The 20,000-nt window shown below is 40.3% G+C and overlaps 1 protein-coding gene across 1 annotated transcript in view; it reads right to left on the reverse strand.

Annotated features, from left to right (window-relative positions):
• Positions 1–19,311, reverse strand: part of LOC125047912 (neuroendocrine convertase 1-like) — a 26,293-nt gene extending 6,982 nt beyond the window's left edge. Inside the window, 12 exon segments of the mRNA XM_047646459.1 lie at positions 879–1,097; positions 2,409–2,509; positions 4,868–5,080; positions 5,857–6,029; positions 7,120–7,285; positions 8,023–8,169; positions 8,823–9,056; positions 10,391–10,495; positions 14,904–14,950; positions 15,457–15,487; positions 18,681–18,707; positions 18,709–19,311. Coding sequence (XP_047502415.1) covers positions 879–1,097; positions 2,409–2,509; positions 4,868–5,080; positions 5,857–6,029; positions 7,120–7,285; positions 8,023–8,169; positions 8,823–9,056; positions 10,391–10,495; positions 14,904–14,950; positions 15,457–15,487; positions 18,681–18,707; positions 18,709–19,293 — 2,048 coding nt within the window. The 5' untranslated portion in view covers positions 19,294–19,311.
• Between the last annotated feature and the right edge of the window lie 689 nt (positions 19,312–20,000).

A 20,000-nucleotide genomic window follows, 5' to 3' on the forward strand; every position in this document is an offset into this window, starting at 1 on the left:
GAGAGACAGGCAGAGGAGAGAGAGACAGAGAAAGAGAGAAACAGACAGAAAATCAAAGGTTTCATGGTAATGGAGCACGCCGGACACCGAAAATGTGTCACAATTTTCATAACATAATCGAGAGCCATTTTGAAGTCTAGTCAGCACACTCAGTTTCCAGTCTAATCAGCTCAACATACAACCAAAATAACATTCAGTCTAGAATACAGTCAGCTGTATGCTCGGTCAGCTAAACATTCACTCTAGGGTACAGTCAGCTGAATGGCCAATCAGTACAACACTTGAGTCTAATCAGCACATCACCCAATCTAGAATTCGCCCAATTCTGGAATCCAATCAGCATTTCACCCAATCTGGAATCTAGTCAGCATTTCACCCAAAATATCACCCAATCTGGAATTCAATCAAGATTTCACCCAAACCGGAATCTAGTCAGTATTTCACCAATTTGGAATCCAATCAAAATGTTACTCAATCTGGAATCCAGTCACCTCACCCAATCCAGAATCCAGTCAGCACAGCACCCAATCTGGAATTCAATCAGTATTTCGCAAAATCTGAAATCCACTTAGCACAGCACTCATTCTGGAATTCAATCCGCACTCCCAATTTGGAATCCAATCAGCAATCCCAATTTGGAATCCAATCAGCATGGCGCCCAATTTGGAATCCAATCCGCAATTCTCCCAATCTGGAATCGAATCACTTCACCCAACCTGGAATCCAATCCATATTTCACCCAATCTGCAATCCAATCAGCATTTCACCCAGTCTGGAATCCAGTCAACACTTCACCCAATCTGCCATCTAATCCGCATTTCTTCCAATCTAAAATCCGATTAGCACCCACCTGAAGAAACCCCGCTCACCCTCCGTACCTGTTGGAGGGCGTGATCCTGCAGACGGTCTTGTCCGGCACGCGAGTCCAGTTACTAGCGACGCCCACGAGACCGACGGCGCTGAGCAGACCGAAACCGAAGCGAGCGTTGACTCGCAGACCGCGCCCGTTGGTCACCCAGCCGCTGTTGTGACTAAGCGGTCCGAACTCGCTGCTCCACACAACCGCGTGCTGCATGTCACGCCAGGTCATTGCCGGGCTGTGAGGGAGAGGTTAGGGGTCAGAGGAGGTCAGTGGGATCCCAGATGAGTGCTGGGAAGGAGAGGTTAGAGGTCAGGAGGCCATTGGGTACCCAGGTGGGTGTTGGGAGGGAGAGGTTAGAGATCAGGTCGATGCTGGGCTGAGAGGGAGAGGTTAGAGGCCAGAGAAGGTCTTTGGGATTCCAAGTGAGAACTGGGAGGAAGAGGAGAGAAGTCAGGGGAGGTCACTGGACACCCAGATGGGTGCAAGGAGGGGGAAATTAGAGGTCAGGAGAGGTTAATGGTTAGAGGAGGTCATTGGGATCCCAGGTGAGTGCCGGGAGGGAAAGGTTGGAAGCCAGTGGAAGTTACTGGAGATCCTAGGTCATTGGTTGGCTGGGGTTAGACGCCAGGAAAAGGCGCTGTAATTCCCATGCCCTTGTTGAGCCGGGAGAGAGAGTTTAAATGTCAGAGGTCATTCAGGTCCCTGCTCCTGTTCTAGGGCTGGAGGGCAGGTCAGAGAAAATCAGAAAAGCTCAGTGGAAATAATTTCATTCCTGTTCTTAAGTTGAAGGATAAATATCATAAGTTCGGAGGTTATAAGGAATCTTTGAGATTGAATGACCTGAGATGAGGAAAATTTTTCGAGAGGATTATCCACACAAATAAGGCGGTAAATGATTAATCCCATATTGTAAGATATTTCCTTTTCACACCTATTTTTTGTAAGCATTGCATTCTGGAAAACATTGTTTAAACATATTAAACCTAGAGTTCATAAGAGAAAGCGACAAACAGTGAGAGAGAGAGAGAGAGAGAGAGAGAGAGAGAGAGAGAGAGAGAGAGAGAGAGAGAGAGAGAGAGAGAGAGAGAGAGAGAGAGAGAGAGAGAGAGAGAGAGAGAGAGAGAGAGAGAGAGAGAGAGAGAGAGAGAGAGAGAGAGGGAGGCAGAGACAGACATAAAGAAAACGAAAGACAGAGAGACTGACCCTCATGATTAATACTAATACTGTTTCTATCATACCTTATCCTCATACTTGATTCCTGGCCTTTACACATCACCCGATATTTGACCCATATCATTTACCTCATACTTGTCCCCTTTAATTCGCCTCATCCTTAACCCTAAAAATTTAACCTTAACCCTTCCCCTCATACCAGACCACTACCCTTCCCCTCATACATCCTTATCCTTGACTTAAAAACTTGACCCTGACCCTCCCCCTGTGACTACTTCCCCTTATACTTGCCCCTATAATTCAAACTTGGCCCCTATCCTTCCCCTTATACCAGACCAATCTCTTTCTCCTTATACTTGACCCTCACGCTTACTTGACTTCGAGGGCGAGTGCGAAGATTCCCGCAGCGAGAGGAGCGGCTGCTGATGTCCCCGAGAACCGGTCTGTGCAGGTGCCGTGGAGGTCCGTCGTGGCCTGGGAGGGAGGGAGGGAGGGGGAACAGGAGGTAGGGAGAACAGGAGGGTGGGAGGGAGAACAGGAGGGAAGGAGGGAGGGAGGGAGAACAGGAAGGTGGGAGGGAGAACAGGAGGGAGGGAGGGAGGGAGGGAGAACAGGAGGGAAGGAGGGAAGGAAGGAGAACAGGAGAGAGGGAGGGAGGGGGAACAGGAGGGAGGGAGGGAGGGGGGACGGGAGGGAAGGAGGGAGGGAGGGAGAACAGGAGGGAGGGAGAACAGGAGGGTGGGAGGGAGAACAGGAGGGAAGGAGAGAGGGAGGGAGAACAGGAAGGTGGGAGGGAGAACAGGAGGGAAGGAGGGAGGGAGGGAGAACAGGAGGAAGGGAGGGAGGGAGAACAGGAGGGAGGGAGGGAGGGGGGACAGGAGGGAGGGAGGGAGGGAGAACAGGAAGGAGGGAGAACAGGAGGGAAGGAGGGAGGGAGGGAGAACAGGAAGGAGGGAGGGAAGGAGGGGGAACAGGAGGGAAGGAGGGAGGGAGGGAGAACAGGAGGGAGGGAGAACAGGAGGGAAGGAGGGAGGGAGGGAGAACAGGAAGGAGGGAGGGAAGGAGGGGGAACAGGAGGGAAGGAGGGAGGGAGGGAGAACAGGAGGGTGGGAGGGAGAACAGGAGGGAAGGAGAGAGGGAGGGAGAACAGGAAGGAGGGAGGGAGGGAGAACAGGAAGGAGGGAGGGAGGGAGAACAGGAAGGAGGGAGGGAGGGAGAACAGGAGGAAGGGAGGGAGGGAGAACAGGAGGGAGGGAAGAAGGTTGGGGTGGGTGGGGGAGAGGGGAGAAAGGAAGGAAAGAGGGGCAAGAAAGAGGAGGAAGTGAGGGAAGGTGGGAGGGAGAGGGGGGGTAAGGAGAAGATGGGAGGGACATGGATGAAGAAAGAGAATGGGAAGGGCAAAGGAAGAAAGAGAGTGAGGGAAGCAGGGAGAAAGGAAAGAGAGATAGCGAGAGAGAAAAGCAGGGAGAAAAGGGAAGGGAAAAAAGAGACAAAGAAAGACAGAGAGACAAGAGAGAGAAAACAAAAATAAATGTTCTTAGAAAAAGATTCGGTTCTGATTTCATACTATGTACTCTAATATAATTTATTACCAGAATCTCTTTCATTTTCATCATCTTCTTAAAGTTCTATACCCTTGAGTATTAACTAGTACATTGTAAACAAATACTGAACGTTATTCCAGATATATTTTCTTTCGTATTTCTCAAACTAAAATACTATGTTTTTTTAAGCATTTATCACGTAGAGCTTTTTAAACAAAAGGGCACAACATGGACACGTATTCATTGGAGCTGAAATTACTGAGCTCACTGCCGCATACACAACATGCAAATAAAACCAACATATGCGGCGTTTTCGCATCCACACATTCTTAATTGTTTTTTGTTGTTTTTTTTCTCGTTTTTTTTTCTCTCTCTCTTTTCCTGTTTTTTTATGTTTTTTTCTTTTCTTTTTCCTACCCTGTTTTTGTTGTTCCTTTTTTTCTTTTCTTTTTTCTCTTTCCCTGTCTTGTTGTTTGTGTTGGTTCTCTCTCTGCCTCTCTCTCTCTCTCTCTCTCTCTCTCTCTCTCTCTCTCTCTCTCTCTCTCTCTCTCTCTCTCTCTCTCTCTCTCTCTCTCTCTCTCTTTCTCTCTCTCTCTCTCTCTCGTTCTCTCTCTCTCTCTCTCTCTCTCTCTCTCTCTCGTTCTCTCTCTCTCTCTCTCTCTCTCTCTCTCTCTTCGTTCTCTCTTTCTCTTTCTCTCTCTCTCTCTCGTTCTCTCTCTCTCTCTCTCTCTCTCTCTCTCTCTCTCTCTCTCTCTCTCTCTCTCTCTCTCTCTCTCTCTCTCTCTCTCTCTCTCTCTCTCTCTCTCTCTCTCTCTCTCTCTCGTTCTCTCTCTTTCTCTTTCTCTCTCATACGCCCTACAATCATCTGATCCTTCACCCTACCCCCTTAACACACACACCCCTCCCCCATTCATCCCCCCATAAACACATTCCCCTCTCCCCATCCCCTCAACACGCCCCTCCTCCCACTCCCTCCCTCTACACACTCCCCCCCCCCAACTAGCCCAACACACTCCCCTCCTCCCGTAACACGCCCCCCCCCCCTCAAAACACTCCCACCTCCACCCCCTCCACACCCTCTCCCCCCTTAGTCCCCCCACCCTCTTAAGACTCCCCCCTTCCCCCTTAGTACACCCCACCCTCTCAAGACTCCCCCCACCCTCTTAAGACTCCCCCCCTTCCCCCTTAGTACACCCCACCCTCTCAAGACTCCCCCCTCCCTCTTAGTACCCCCCACCCTCTCAAGACTCCCCCCCTCCCCCATCAATACCCCCCTCCCCCAACTCACAATCTTCTGATCCGTGTAGGCTCCGGAGGAATAAGCAGAAGCGAGCGTGGAGGCGCACCGCTCGCCGTACCAAGGGAATTTCCCCGACTCTGAGGCGCTGCTGATACTCAAGGTATAGATGGAGGAGGTGTAGCCGTCGCAGTTGCAGTTGTCGCCCGAGGAGCCTCCGTTGCCCGCCGCCCAGACGTAGATGGTGCCCTTCCCTTGTCGTCCCTGGCGAGGGGAGGGAGTCGTGAGAAAGGTGCAGTTGTTGTTGTTGTTGTTGTTGTTGTTGTAGTTGTTGTTTTGTCGGGTTTTAGTGGTTTTTGTGTGGTTTTGAAAATGGGATGTTCTTGGGCGGTAGTTTTCTTATAAACAGCCGTATAATAAAGAAACAAAAATGGTTCCGGATCAATTGCTTACAATTATTCCAAAAAAATATTTTGGAATAATTGTTCGTGAAGAAAAAACAAATTTCGGAGCAGTCGGTATTGTAAAACAATGAAGAAATCAAAAGATTCTAAAGAAAATGAGTTGTAATGATCGGGATTCAAAGAAAGTGGGATGCTGGAATGGTCGGGATTTAAAGAAAACGAGATGCTCGGGCCGGTCAGGGTATGAAGAAAATGAGATGTTCGAAGGGGAGGAAAGAAAACGGATAGGAGGGGGGGGGGGGGTAAGTGATGAGAAGATGAATAAAAAAAAACAAAATTCAATGTAATTTTATTACTTTTATCTTTTTTTTTTTGTGCTTAAGTTCAATCTTTTGAATTTATATTTTATAGTTTACTGTTTTGATAACTTTTACGTGTAGCAGCAGGTTAGGAGTTTTGTTAAATTTACCTTCTGATAAATTTCGAAGACAAAAATGTTTTACCCAGTTATGGTTGAAATACAGAATGACATGTGTCTGCAAATACACTCGTACCCTTTTTATTATGCATGTCCCTATCCCGGTCCTGTCTCCTTTCATTCCTTGTCCCTCTCCTACCCTCCTTTTGCTGGCTCACCTTCTCCACGCCCTGCTTGATAGCCTCCTTCGCAAGCCTCCCGGGCCCCTCGACTCTCCTGCCGTCATCCGTGGGCCCCCAAGAGCACGTCACGATGTCCACTTTGTCGAGCGCATGTCCCAAGGCGCTTCCTTCTATGGTGTCGCTCACAAGGCCGTCCAGCATCCGCACGCCTGTAGAAAACGGATATAGAAAACGGATGTCGGAATGATCAGGGGGGTTTTAAAAGAAAATGGGGGTCTTAAAACTATTTGGCCTTAAAGAAAATGGGATTTTGAGACATATAGGGTTCGGAGAAAACGGAGCGATAGGGTGGTCAGTATTTAGAGAAAATTAGATTTTTGTGACAGGTGGTTTTTGAGAAAAATGGGATGGTATGTCGGGATGGTTAGAGTTTGAAGGAAAGGGGATGGCTGGGATGGTCACGAGTCCAAAGAAAAAACGTATCTTGGCGACCACTAGACAAAAGCAGAATAACGTGTGTCAGACTTTGAAGAAAATATGCTAAAAAGTTCGGGACGCGTAGAAAAAGGGGCATTTTAGACGGCTGGCCTTCGGGGGAAATGTGATATTGGTTCCCAGAGTTTGAAAAAAATGTTTAGTGGCCCAGCCTTTGACGCAATAGGAGGCAAGGGTGGTCAGGTTTGAAGCAGATTGAGAGATTGAGATAGACGGGGCTTGAAGTTGATCCTGATGTTGCAAAATTAGGTGAGAGGGAAAGATAAGGTAAAAATGGAAGTTAGATTGATATCAGGCAGAAAGGGATGAATGCAAATTAGATAAAACAAAATAAAACACACTGCCTAATCAAGCTAGTTGGATAATCAATTAATATACGGAATAAATGATAATCAGAAAACAGTATCAGAAAAGCCTGTAAAAAGAAAAAAAGAAAGGAAGAAAAGAAAAAGAAAGAGAGAAAGAATATATATAGATAAACACTTAAATAAATATATGAATGAATCAATGAATTGCATGAAGGAAAAAAAAACTCGTATAAAGAAAAGGAAAGAAAAAAGAAACGGAAAGAAATGAAATATATATATATATATATATATATATATATAAACGCTTAAATACATATATTCATAAATGAATAAATACATTAATTAAACGCATCAGAGAAACCTAAATAAAAGAAATAAAATCAAAAGAAAAGAAATATGAATAAAATAAATAAAACACATAGATAAATACTTCAATAAATATATTAATAAACCAATTCATAAAATATATAGATACACAAGTAAGCATAGATCTCACCTCCCACCTTCGCGCCGTAAGCCACGCCGACGCCGCAGAGTTTGTTGTTTGGGGCCATGGCGATCTCTCCGGCGCAGCGCGTGCCGTGGGAGTTGGTCAGGCGGCCGTCGTAGCGGGGCGAGGGGTCGTCGTCATTGTCGTTGAGGTCGTAGCTCGTCTCCTTGTCCTGTGGGGGGGGGGGGGGGAAGGGGGGCGGGAGTGGTCAGGATCCTGGGCGATATTTCTTCTTTTTTTTGTATGTTTAGATTTTTTTTTTGGATTTGGATTTTTCTTCGCTAAGGAATGTATGTGTCTCTCTCTTTTTCTCTCGCTCTCGTTCTCACTTTTGCTCGCTTTCTCTCTCTCTCTCTCTCTCTCTCTCTCTCTCTCTCTCTCTCTCTCTCTCTCTCTCTCTCTCTCTCTCTCTCACACACACACACACACACACACACACTCACTTTCCCTCACCCTCTCCCTCTCTCCCTCTCACTTTCCCTCACCCTCTCTCTCAAATCCAAATCCCAGGATCCTGGGCGATATTTCTTTTTTTTTTTTGTATGTTTAGATTTTTTTTTTGGATTTGGATTTTTCTTCGCTAAGGAATGTATGTGTCTCTCTCTTTTTCTCTCGCTCTCGTTCTCACTTTTGCTCGCTTTCTCTCTCTCTCTCTCTCTCTCTCTCTCTCTCTCTCTCTCTCTCTCTCTCTCTCTCTCTCATACACACACACACACACACACACACACACACACACACACACACTCACTTTCCCTCACCCTCTCCCTCTCTCCCTCTCACTTTCCCTCACCCTCTCTCTCTCTCCCTCTCACTTTCCCTCACCCTCTCTCTCACTCTCACTTTCCCTCACCCTCTCCCTCTCTCCCTCTCACCCATCCTTCCCCTTCACCCTCCTTCTCCCGAACTCACATAACTGCCCCTGATATCCTTATGGCGCCACTCGATGCCGTCGTCCAGCACAAGAACCCGGACCCCTTTGCCGGTCACTCCCCTCTCCCACACGGGCACGACTTGCAGGTCAAGCTTGGGCAGGTCAGGTCGCGTCCGGGTGTCGAACTAGGGGTAGATGGGGCCTCAGGTTATCCAGAGACATGGTGATAAGTGAAGAGGTAAATGGGAAACCAGAGGCATGGTGATAAGTGAATAGGTAAATGGGAAACCAGAGACATGGTGATAAGTGAATAGGTAAATTGGAAGCCAGGGAGATGGTGATAAATGAATAGGTAAATGGAAAACCAGAGAAATGGTGATAAATTGATAAATAAAAGAGGAATCACGTCAACCAGAGGAATTGTAATAAGTGAATAAATAGATGGGGAATCATGTTATTATGAGGAATGGTTGAGAAATGAAAAGGTAAATGGAGAGTCGCGTGAACCAGAGAAATTGTAATAATTGATCCAATAAATAGGGAAGCACGTCGTGAACCAGAGAAATTGTGATAAGTGAGAAAGAAAATGGGGAATCACGTTAACCAAAGAAATGGTAACATATTGATAAATAAATGTGGAATCATGTTTACAAGGGAAATGGTAATAAGTGATCCAATAAATGTGTCCTCAAGTTAAGCAGAGAAATGGTAACAAATTCATAAATAACTGTCAAAAAAAAAAGGAAAGAGTACATAAAAAATAACAAAAGATGAAAATAAAAAGAAACTCCAACTCGAGTCGCAATGAACGGATGCCAGATGTACGATAACGACCCACCAGGTACCACTGATGGACCCAGAGTTCGTCGTTGAATTTTCTCTCCAGCTCCTCGGCCTTCGCTGCCTGCGCCGACCTTCTCCCTCGCTCGAGTCCTCCTCGAACGTCCTCCTCTTCCTCGAAGCCAGAGATCCTCTTCACCCTTAAAAGAGGCGCGTCAGGATCTTCGTCGGTCTCGAAAGGGATGGAACGCTTGGTCCTCTCTTTGATGAACTGCTGCTCTGCCCACAACACCTGCAGCGGGTGTTTTAGTGTCAGAGTAATTCTTCTATTATCATTAGAATTATTATCTTTAGAATTATTATTTTTAGAATCATTATTATTATTATTATCATTATTATTATTATTATTATTATAATTATTATTATTATTATTATTATTAGAATTATTATTATTAGAATTATTATTTTTGGAATTATTATTATTATTATTATTATTATTATTATTATTGTTAGAGTTATTATTATTAGAATTATTATTTTTAGAATTATTGTTATTATTATTATTATTAGAGTTATTATTATTAGAATTATTATTTTTAGAATTATTGTTATTATTATTATTTTAATTATTATTATTAGAATTATTATCATTAGAATTATTATTTTTAGAATTACCATTATTATTATTATTATTATTATTATTATTAAGATTATTATTATTATCATTATTACAATCATTATTATCAGAATTTTTTTTATTATTATTATTATTATTATTATTATTATCATTATTAGAACTATTATTATAATTATTATTATTATCATTATTACTATTATTATTATCAGAAATATTATTATTATTATTATTATTATTAGAATCATTATTAGAATTATAATGTCTGAAAATCCAATTTTCGAAAATGTCACCTGTTTGTGGCTCCTTATTTTATGGTAAAAAACACGTGTTTGAGGCCTTTTTGGAGAGGTCTCTATTTGGAAAAAATCATGGGGCCCCATTCCATATTAGGAGGAATGGGGGCTATATTATCATTAATTTAGGGTCCCTCAAATGTCATAATGCGGTCATGGATGTGCTTCGGAATATTACAGGGTTTATTGTATAAATGGGACACTTTATCATAATGGATGATTAGAAAACGAAATCAAGACGGCGAGAATATTTGACCAAAACGAATCTAAACGAATCTAACTTAACTTAACCTTAACTATTGTAACCATACTTAATCAGATCGTAATATAATCTACCCATACCCAACCGAATCTAACCTAACTATTCAGATCCTATACTAACCTCATTTATTCTGGTCTTAAACTAACCCAACTTATTTTGATCATAAACGCACCTAAACCTTACCTTTTTACCTTTAAAACCAACCTTACTTAACCCTCTCCGAACGCAACGCATCCAGCAACCAAACACGAGATATATTCGACAGGCAAATTCCCAATGCAGCTGTTTTATTAAAGTTTTTTTTTCTTCATATATATATATTGATGAGTAGGATATTTTAATAGTTTACACTGATGGATAAATAATTTAACCAGACACGAGATAATATTCCACGGGCATATTCCCTCCCCTTTCAACCGTGGGCGTGCACTGACCTCGGCCTGGCTGGAGAGGTGGTGGGTGAGCGTGGGCGCGTCTCTCTTGTGGGTTCGAGGGTGGTCCAGCTTCACCAGGCGATACACGTCTTTCAGCTCGCCCACCTGGGAATGAAGGGGGCGTAAAAGGAGTAAATAAAGTGGGCGTAAAAGGAGTAAATGAAGTGGGCGTAAAAGGAGTGATTATAAAAAAATGGGCGTAAAATGAGTGGCTTTAAATGAAGTGGGCGTAAAGGGAGTGATTGTAAATTAAGTGGGCGTAAAGGGAGTGATTCTGGTCTCCTGTCACGAAGCCATTTTCAAGTAATTTGCAGATTAGATCATTTGAGTGTGTTTTTGATGCTTTGAGATGCGTAAAGTACTTTAATTTTATAGATGTATTAAAAAGAATAAATAAATGGATAGATAGATAAATGAGAGTAAATAGACAGGTAGATAAAATTTACATTATCTTTATTATCATATTTATTATTAATAATGGACGAAAGGTAGATAGATAAATAATAATGAATAAATAGGTTGATTCATGGATAAAATTTAGACACACACATACATGGTATATATAAGCATATACTTTACACATGCGTGAACGCGGTCATATGCATACACAAAATGGAAAATATGTAAGCAGAATTACATTTACTTTTCCATTAGGTGTTCACAAAATCGAGTGTGATAACTTTGAGTATCAAATGACCATAACGTCGTTATTCGTATTTTACAACACATAAAACAACCATATTAGATTTATTACGAAGTGAAAAGCATACCCGAACGTCACATTTTATCTATACATGAACGTACTTTTGGAGACACGTATGTGAACGAAAACAACGATGCCTGTTTTCATACAGTACATATTGTTTGACTTTCCCGCTTAGATAGCGAGAAATTGCCCAGATGAATAAAACATTACCTTATAATTATCATCATTATCATCATTATTATTACCGTTATCGTTATCTGTAATATTGTGACCATCATTTTCGTCATCAATGTTGTTCAATACTATCATTCCCCTCACTTTTATTGTTATTATGAATAGTCTCATTTTAATTATCTATCCTACATAGAAAGCTCTCACTCACATTCTTATCAAAAAAGAAAAAGGAAAAAATATTGAATAATCACATTTTCTCGGCAAGATTCTCCGTGTGGCTTCGAGAGCAATTTACACAAGACTCTCTCATCCTATTAAGTCTCTTATCTGTATTATCTCTGCTCGTTGACAGTAGATTATTCACCGAGGGTCTTGCCTTGCCCTTCTGTGATGTGTGTGGGGGGGGGGGGGTGAGGGGGGGTATTAGATTGAGGGATGTGATGGTAAATATAGGCCTATTTTTTTCTTCTTTCTCTCTCTCTTTCTCTCTTCTTTTCTTTTTCTTTCATTTTCTTTTTTTGGAATTGGGCCGTCGACTTTTTTTCTGGATTCCGTTTTTTTCTTCTTTTTTCTCTTTTTTTCAGTAGGTGAAGGTGTATTTTAGAGGCTGGTATTTGGTTTAATGTAATCTGTATTATAACGTTATATTTTTGCTCATCATCAACACAAAATCCCAATGATTTCCATCACCATTTTATCAATTATCGAATGATTATCAACTTATTAGTTATCGAATAATTATCATCATCAATCCGCCAGTTACCTGTCATTTATCATACAATTATGAAATTAACTATCAAATAGGGATGCCACGCGATCCATGAGGGTAACAGACAACGCCTCCTCGCTACAGGCAGAGGCAGTTGCAATCATGGGAGCCCTAGGCCACGCGTCCCTAAGGGAAGGATACGTGGTCATACACACAGACTCCAGGGCAGCCATTGACTGTCTTCAGCACAGCTCACCCACAGACAACATCTACCTACTGACCACGATTCTCACAATGGCACAGAGAATTCTTGCTCAGGGTAGAAGAATTATCATCAACTGGGTCCCAAGCCACATCGGCATCAGAGGGAACGAGCTTGCTGACAGACTAGCCGTCGCTGGCAGGGGTATGCCCCCAAATCCCATGACGATAAAACCGAGCCGAAAATTACTTATGGAGAAGTGTGCCTTGGTCGGTCGTACCTTCCTACGGCAGCTCCACAGAGAGGAAACGAGAACCTCCCCCTCGGCCAGCTGGTACTCAGACGCCACAGGCTATGAACCACTGGCACTCTCTGAAATAAGCAACAGAGGTACCGAAGTCATTCTTCACAGAATGCGCCTAGGTTATCACTGTGCATGGCAGATTATCCCAACAATCGAACGCGATGAATGGTGCTGCAAGCACTGCGGCGAGCCGAACACCACACTAGTCCACTACCTAGAAAATTGTGACCATACACAATTCCTGAGACATGGACCGCCCACAACAGCCGCCGTGCTGGTAAAGAGGCTATGCGAAATGCTTACACCATGGCGGCAGGAGCGCTTGCTGGCAATCCCGCCGCCACGGTAAGCACCGAGTGTCAGACAACTCAATGAGACAGCCGTAAAAGCTGACACAGGCCGGGCCATATCTAGAAGGCCCGGGCGAAGCTAGAACTTCGCAAACCAAACCACCACCACCAAATAATTATCATCTTCACCTCTAAAAAAATACATTTATAAATATAAAATAAATGAATAAGTGTGATTAGGTTTCATTCAAGATAATGATATTGATAAAAATTATAGTGGTTCTTTTGATAATAATAAGAGTGATAATGACAGTGATAATGATAATAAAAATGATAATGATAATGCTGATATTAATAACAATGATGATAGTAATAATACCATTAATACTACTACTACTACTATTACTATTAATAATAATAATAGCAATAAAAATGCCGATAATAATAATAATATTAATAATGATATTAATAATAATAGTAATAATAATAATAATAATATTTATAATATTAATAATAATAATGATAATAATTATGATAATAATAACAATATTAACAATAATAAATATGATGATAATGATAATAGTTATAATAATAATAATGATAATAATAATAATAAAAATAATAATAATAATAATGATAACAATAATAATAATAATGATAGAAAAAAAAAATAATAATGGCAATAATGATAATCATAATGAAAATGATGAACTTGAAATTCATAACAATTATAATGATAATGATAATAGTAAAAATAATAATGATGATGATAACAGTAATGATAATAACAATGATAATAACAATAATAATACTAATAATAAATGATAATGATAACAGGAATGATAGTGATAATAACAACAACAACAGTAATAATGATGATAATGATAATAATGACAATAGTAGCAATGATAAAGATAATATTATAAATAATGATAGTACTATCCATAATAATAATTATAGTCATCATAACAATAATGGTCAAAACTATAATAATAATAGCAATAATAATAATTATAATAATAATGATAATAATAATAATACTGATTATAATAATGATAACAATAATAATAATAACAATATTAATATTGATAACGATAATAAAAAATGATAATGATAGTGGAAACGATAATAAAAAAAATGATGGTAATGATTATAATATGATAAACAACTATAACAATAATAATAATAATGATAATAACAAGAGCAGCAGTAATAACAATTAGTAATAACATATTAGTAATATTAGTAATAACTACTAACTTATAGTTGTACTGTTCATAAAGAAATGTAATAATAGTAATAATAATTACGATAACAGTAATAGTAACAATACTAATATCGATGATAATTATAATGATAAAAGAATAATAATTATAATTAATATCATTAATAATAATAACTAATAATAATAATAATAATAATAATAATGATACTAATAATAATAATAGTTATTTTATCATCATCATCATCATCATCATTATAATGATGATAATAACAAAGATAATAATAATAATGATAATAAACAACAATAATGATAATAATAATGATGATGATAACAGTGATAATAATAACAATAACGATAATAAGAAAATAATAATAATAGTTATATTAGTAATAATGATAGTAATATTATTAATAATAATAACAATAATAATGATAATAATAATAATAATAATAATAGTAATAATAATAATAATAACACTAATAGAGATAGTAAAAAATATATCGCTAATGATAATGATAGTAATAATGATAATAACGATGATAATGATAGTAATGGTAATAATAACATTATTAGTAATAAAAGGAATGATAATGATAATTATAATGACAATGATGATGATAATGATATTAATAATAACAATAACCATAATGATATTGAAAATAGCAGTAATCATAATGATAATAATAACTATTATCATATTTGTTTGTTATTATCATTATCATTTTTATTTTAGTTATTATTATTATTAATAATAACAGTATTATTCCTACCCGCATCTCTATAATAAAATTAGTAATAATAATAAACATGACGATAATGATAATAACTTCACTAACAACATTAACAACAACAACAACTGCGTAAATCCGAAATATATTCCTTCCCTTCCCATAACCTCATTACCTGCCTCTCCATGCGCACTCCCGAAGCCAGGTGTGAGTGCAAGGTCACTGAAGGGTCGATATTTACACGTATTCGAAATATGGGTCAGAGTGGACGCAGTTCGTGGGTTTTTGAATTAACGCTTGAAGCATGTATATAAGCTTGTATTTGAATATGTTAAGATATACATGTGTGCATATATATATACTCATATACATATGTGTGTGAGTGTGTGTTTGTGTGAGTGTGTGTTTGTGTGTGTGTGTGTTTGTTTGTTTGTGTGTGTGTGTGTGTGTTGTGTGTGTGTGTGTGTGTGTGTGTGTGTGTGTGTGTGTGTGTGTGTGTGTGTGTGTGTGTGTGTGTGTGTGTGACAGATTGACTGATTGATTGGTTGATTGATAGACAGAAAATTACAGCCAGGTAGACAGACAGATAGATAGATATGATATACAGGTAGGTAGACAGACAGATAGACAGATATGATGTACTAATGAATTAAATGAATTAACGCATGACAAAGACTGCAGGTGTGCCGTTAATCAAATGCATTTACGAGGCTCAAGATTCCACGTACCCGTCCGCTCGTTGGGCCAGTGGGTCGAGTGCTGCGAGAAGCGATTAACATGGGGAAAATCGGCGATGGTTCTTTAACGTAAACACACATACACACACACACACACACACACACACACACACACACACACACACTCACACAGAAAGAGAGACAGAGAGAAATTCAGAAAGAGAGAGAGAGCGAGAGAGAGAGAGAGGGAGAGAGAGAGAGAGAGAGAAATTCAAAAAGACACAGAAAGAGAGACAGAGAGAAATTGAGAGAGAGAGAGAGAGAGAGAGAGAGAAGAGAGAGAAAAGAGAGAGAGAGAGAGAGAGAGAGAAAAAAAATTCAGAGAGACACAGAAAGAGAGACAGAGAGAAATTCAGAGAGAGAGAGATCGATAGATAGATAGAGAGAGAGAGAGAGAGAGAGAGGAGAGAGAGAGAGAGAGAGAGAGGGGGGGGAGAGAGAGAGAGAGAGAGAGAGAGAGAGAGAGAGAGAGAGAGAGAGAGAGAGAAAGAGAGAGGGATAGAGAGAGAGAAACTTAGAAAAAAATATATAATAAAATAAAAAGAAAGACTAAGCTTAAACCACATACAAACTCACTCTGCAAAGACACTTTTTTTTCCTCAGTGAATGCCCTCGATGTCACCAAAGTCTTCCTCGGGTTTTGCTCCAAATTTGTCGGAAATTGGGATGAGGCGGGGGGGGGGGGTGATGCAGTGAGTCACTAAGACGAAGGAACGGGAAGGATGAACGTAAAGACCCAAAATAAAACGATAGGAAAAGACAAGGAAGGAAAAGGATTTGTCAAAGGAAGGTTCAGTAAAAAAAAAAAAAAAAAAAAAAAAAAAAAAAAAAAAAAAAAAAAAAAATTAACGCTGGTTTCTTGTTACGTTAAGAACTCAAATCGCAAGCAAGGGACAATAACCGATATTACACGAAGACTATTTTCTTTTTTTTTCTTTTCTTTTTTTTACCTTTTCGGCCTTCGCTCCTCGACTATATACTCAGTTTGGTCCACATTTCATGATATTCATTTAAGTTTCCATTGTCGTAAATGAGTATGTCAGCAATCATTCTTATTTGCCGAATACTTCGTGCATTCTGTCTATCTTGACAAAGATGTTATGTTCCTGCAACTCTACACTTTCGTTTACGGGAAAATGCACAATACGCAATATAGATTTTCAACATTCCATTCACTTTTTTCTGTCGTGTTATCGACATGGGAGATAGTTATACATTTCCAGTAAATTCCTGGTTCTCGAGAAAAGTTTCAGAGTACGGCACTACGATTCTACAACGAATACAGACAAAAATAGATAAACAGATAGATAGATGAATACATAAGATAAGTAAAGGGATAAAGTGATGCATAATCGTCGTTAGCATCACATATTTTGGAAATATTTATCAGGTTGGGTTCTGACAAGCGAGCATTCCTCTCAGTAGTTCTTGGTGAAGTACTGCAGCTTAATTGCAATGTTAGATCGTAATTTCTTCACTTCCAAAAAATAATTACAAAGTGCTGTCGATTTGACTGTTTAAAATTGTCTATGTTATGGAACATTTCCCATTTTATCTAAATTAATATCCTATTACTAGAGGTAGTTCAGTATTTATTGCATACCTAGTACATGTTTTCCAAATATACAAGTCATAAAAACACTAGTTCAACATTAATCATCCTGGTAATGTAGAACCAACAGTATAAACATGACCTACATTCACAGTACACCAATATAATGCAATAGCTCATGTAAACAGCAAACTAACATGCTAAGAAGAAAGCTTTATAGGAATGGAGCATAATGGTAGATAGTAAGAAGGGGTACAATAGACAATACTTAGTCTATTTTCTGTGTGTATAATTATCTGCACCTTGAAGCCATATCGTCAGTGAACCCATATGTCTGTGGATGGATGACGGATGCAAACGCTATATTCACTTCCTCTGTTGTGTTTTGGCATTTATGGGGAGGCGAGGATCTGGAGTAAATATACCAAATCTTACGTCATTGTTCTATGTATAGAGGCGAATATTGATATATGATGCAAATTGATGATAATGTGTATTCGTTCAAGTTATCTCCGACCTCTCAGCTTCATCTCTGCCTCGATACAGTGTTAATAAGTACAAAAATAAATGGAACTTAAAAGACCTTTTTTCAAGCAATATCCTTTTTTCATCATGTTTTTTTAAGGATTTGTCTCATTATTGCCTTTGTTGTTGTTACTGGTGTCGTTTTTCGTAATTTCTTAAACGAATGTGAAGAACGATCGCTATGACATATAGAAAATATGGAGGAACCTCTTAAAGCAAGAGATACAACTGACATATTTCGCTGGAGTCGAAATGCGTCAATAACATTTTTTGGTTTTCAAAATGCTTATCTTTGAATTCGTATAACTTGCTTTGTCATTCATGATTGTGTTACTTGTCGTTGTCTAGTTTGCACTTATGATAACATTATTATTAGTGTCGTTATCGTTATTGTTATTGTCATTATTGCCATTCCTGCCATATGGTCATTATCACTAATATTACTATTACAACTACTACTACCACTGTTGCTGCTGCTGTTGTTGTTACTACCAATATTACTACTACTGCTGCTACAGCGGCTACTACTGTTACTATTACTACTACTACTGCTGCTGCACTACTGTTTCCATGAAGATGAAGAGAAAAAGAGATGAACAAAGCTCATTGTGACCTCACTACGCAGGGGACGTAACTGACGCGTTTCGGTTAAATATTCATCAGAAATTACATGAGTAATTTTAATGATACATTTTTTAAAACACGCCTCATTTGCGCCTCATTACATAGCTCGACTTTTATAACTGCATGTCATTTTTTTTTTATACAAGTGAGGGAGATGTCTAGAAAAAAGAGAGAGAGAAATGGATTCTTTAAAAAAAACTAGATCGAGTCGGGCGATGGAAGCGAAAACGAAACTTCAGTTACTCTGAAGTTACACAAGTAAGTCATCCTTTATCAGGCAAGTTTGAATCAAGTACATGTTTAGGTCTTGACACCTGGGTTGTCTATTGATGCTAGTAAAAAGGTGTGCAAACAATGTCTAGACTTATTGATGCGTTCGTTTTATGGTTCGTGATTTGCTCAAATATTAATCAATTTGTTCATATGTCATAGCACTGGCGATGCCCTTAGGATATGTATTTGTGTTCCGCGGGGAGGGACGGCAGCATAAACAGAGGCACGACGCCGGACTCACCTGCCCAAGGAATTGGTAGCCGAGGTCCTTGGCCTACGGCCCGAGCGAGCTCCTGGCCGCCCGTCATGTGCACCGCCCACTCGTTCAGGAAGGCCTTTGTGTGCTCCCTCCCTCCGTGGGCGGCGGAGTGGAGCTTGCTGTGGGCGTGGGTGCCTCTGTGAGCGTTAGCATACCCTCGCTTCGCCAGGTCCTCTGCACCTTCCAGGAGTTCCTCGTCGTCTTGCACAAGGCCGCGTCGTCGCGTTGGAGACAACCTTAGGGAACTCGTAGCTTCGGACAGGTCGTTCCTTCCATGTATCTGGTTCGAAAAAGCGTCTGGGTCGTTGAAGTCCGGCTCGAGGTAGTCCTTGATGCTCTCGTCCTCTGCGTGGGTAGGCTCGACGCCCTTCGCGAAGATACTCCTCAGGGTGTCCTTCACCTTCTCGTAGGCCACAGTATCATCTTCGTCATTCACAAATTTATTCTCGTAATCTCTCTCCTTCAGGCTCCTCTTCCTCACCCTCCTCTCGCCCCCGCCCTCCCCCCTGGCCCCAGGCGCCAGCCCAGCGACCAGCACCAGAACCAGCAGGAGGAAGGCCCTCTGAGGTGCAGAACTGGCCCTAGCACGCGCCATAGCAAAGCGGTGGAGATGAACTGCCTCTTTGCTCTGCCCGCCGGACCGAGAGCCAAAGGGGGGAGAGCGAGGGGGGGGGTGCTTTCGGAGAGGGGGGAAGGGGGAGGAGGAATAGGGGGAGGGGGTGAAGTGTGCACATAGCCACCCACACCTGCCACTTGAGACGAGTGCCACGGAACGACCTAATATAATTCGCGCTCTCGAATCCACCCTGAAAGTCGACCCGGAAACAATGATTACCACCTTTCGACGTCTTTTCGCGAGCATTCTGAACCGCCAAATATCACTCGCGATCTAGAACATCAAATTCTTAAATCCCGAAAAAAATAAATAGATATTCAAATGAAGTTAAGACTGACTGGAAACTCGGCACTAATTACCTGACTTTCGACAGGTGTGCACGCTGGTCCTTCGTCATTTTTTTTTTTTTTTCTTTTTGTAAATTCATCGTTCTAGAAACAAGATTGATCCACATAGGAATTTTCGGAAGATGACGCGTGAATGTAAACAAACTTCTTGAATAAAAACGAAAAAATGTAAAACGTAGAAAATTCACTATTTATTCTGCATTAAGAGCTGATTCGTGGATATTCAAACGTAAATTGTGAAATATGCGTAATGTAAATTTCACATAATGAACACATGTGGTAAGATATCTAGGAGCGGGAAAGTCAGACTGAAAATGATGATATTACAAAGGAATTTTA

Source organism: Penaeus chinensis, chromosome 42 (genome assembly GCF_019202785.1).
Source record: "Penaeus chinensis breed Huanghai No. 1 chromosome 42, ASM1920278v2, whole genome shotgun sequence".
In the NCBI taxonomy this organism is placed as follows: domain Eukaryota; kingdom Metazoa; phylum Arthropoda; class Malacostraca; order Decapoda; family Penaeidae; genus Penaeus; species Penaeus chinensis.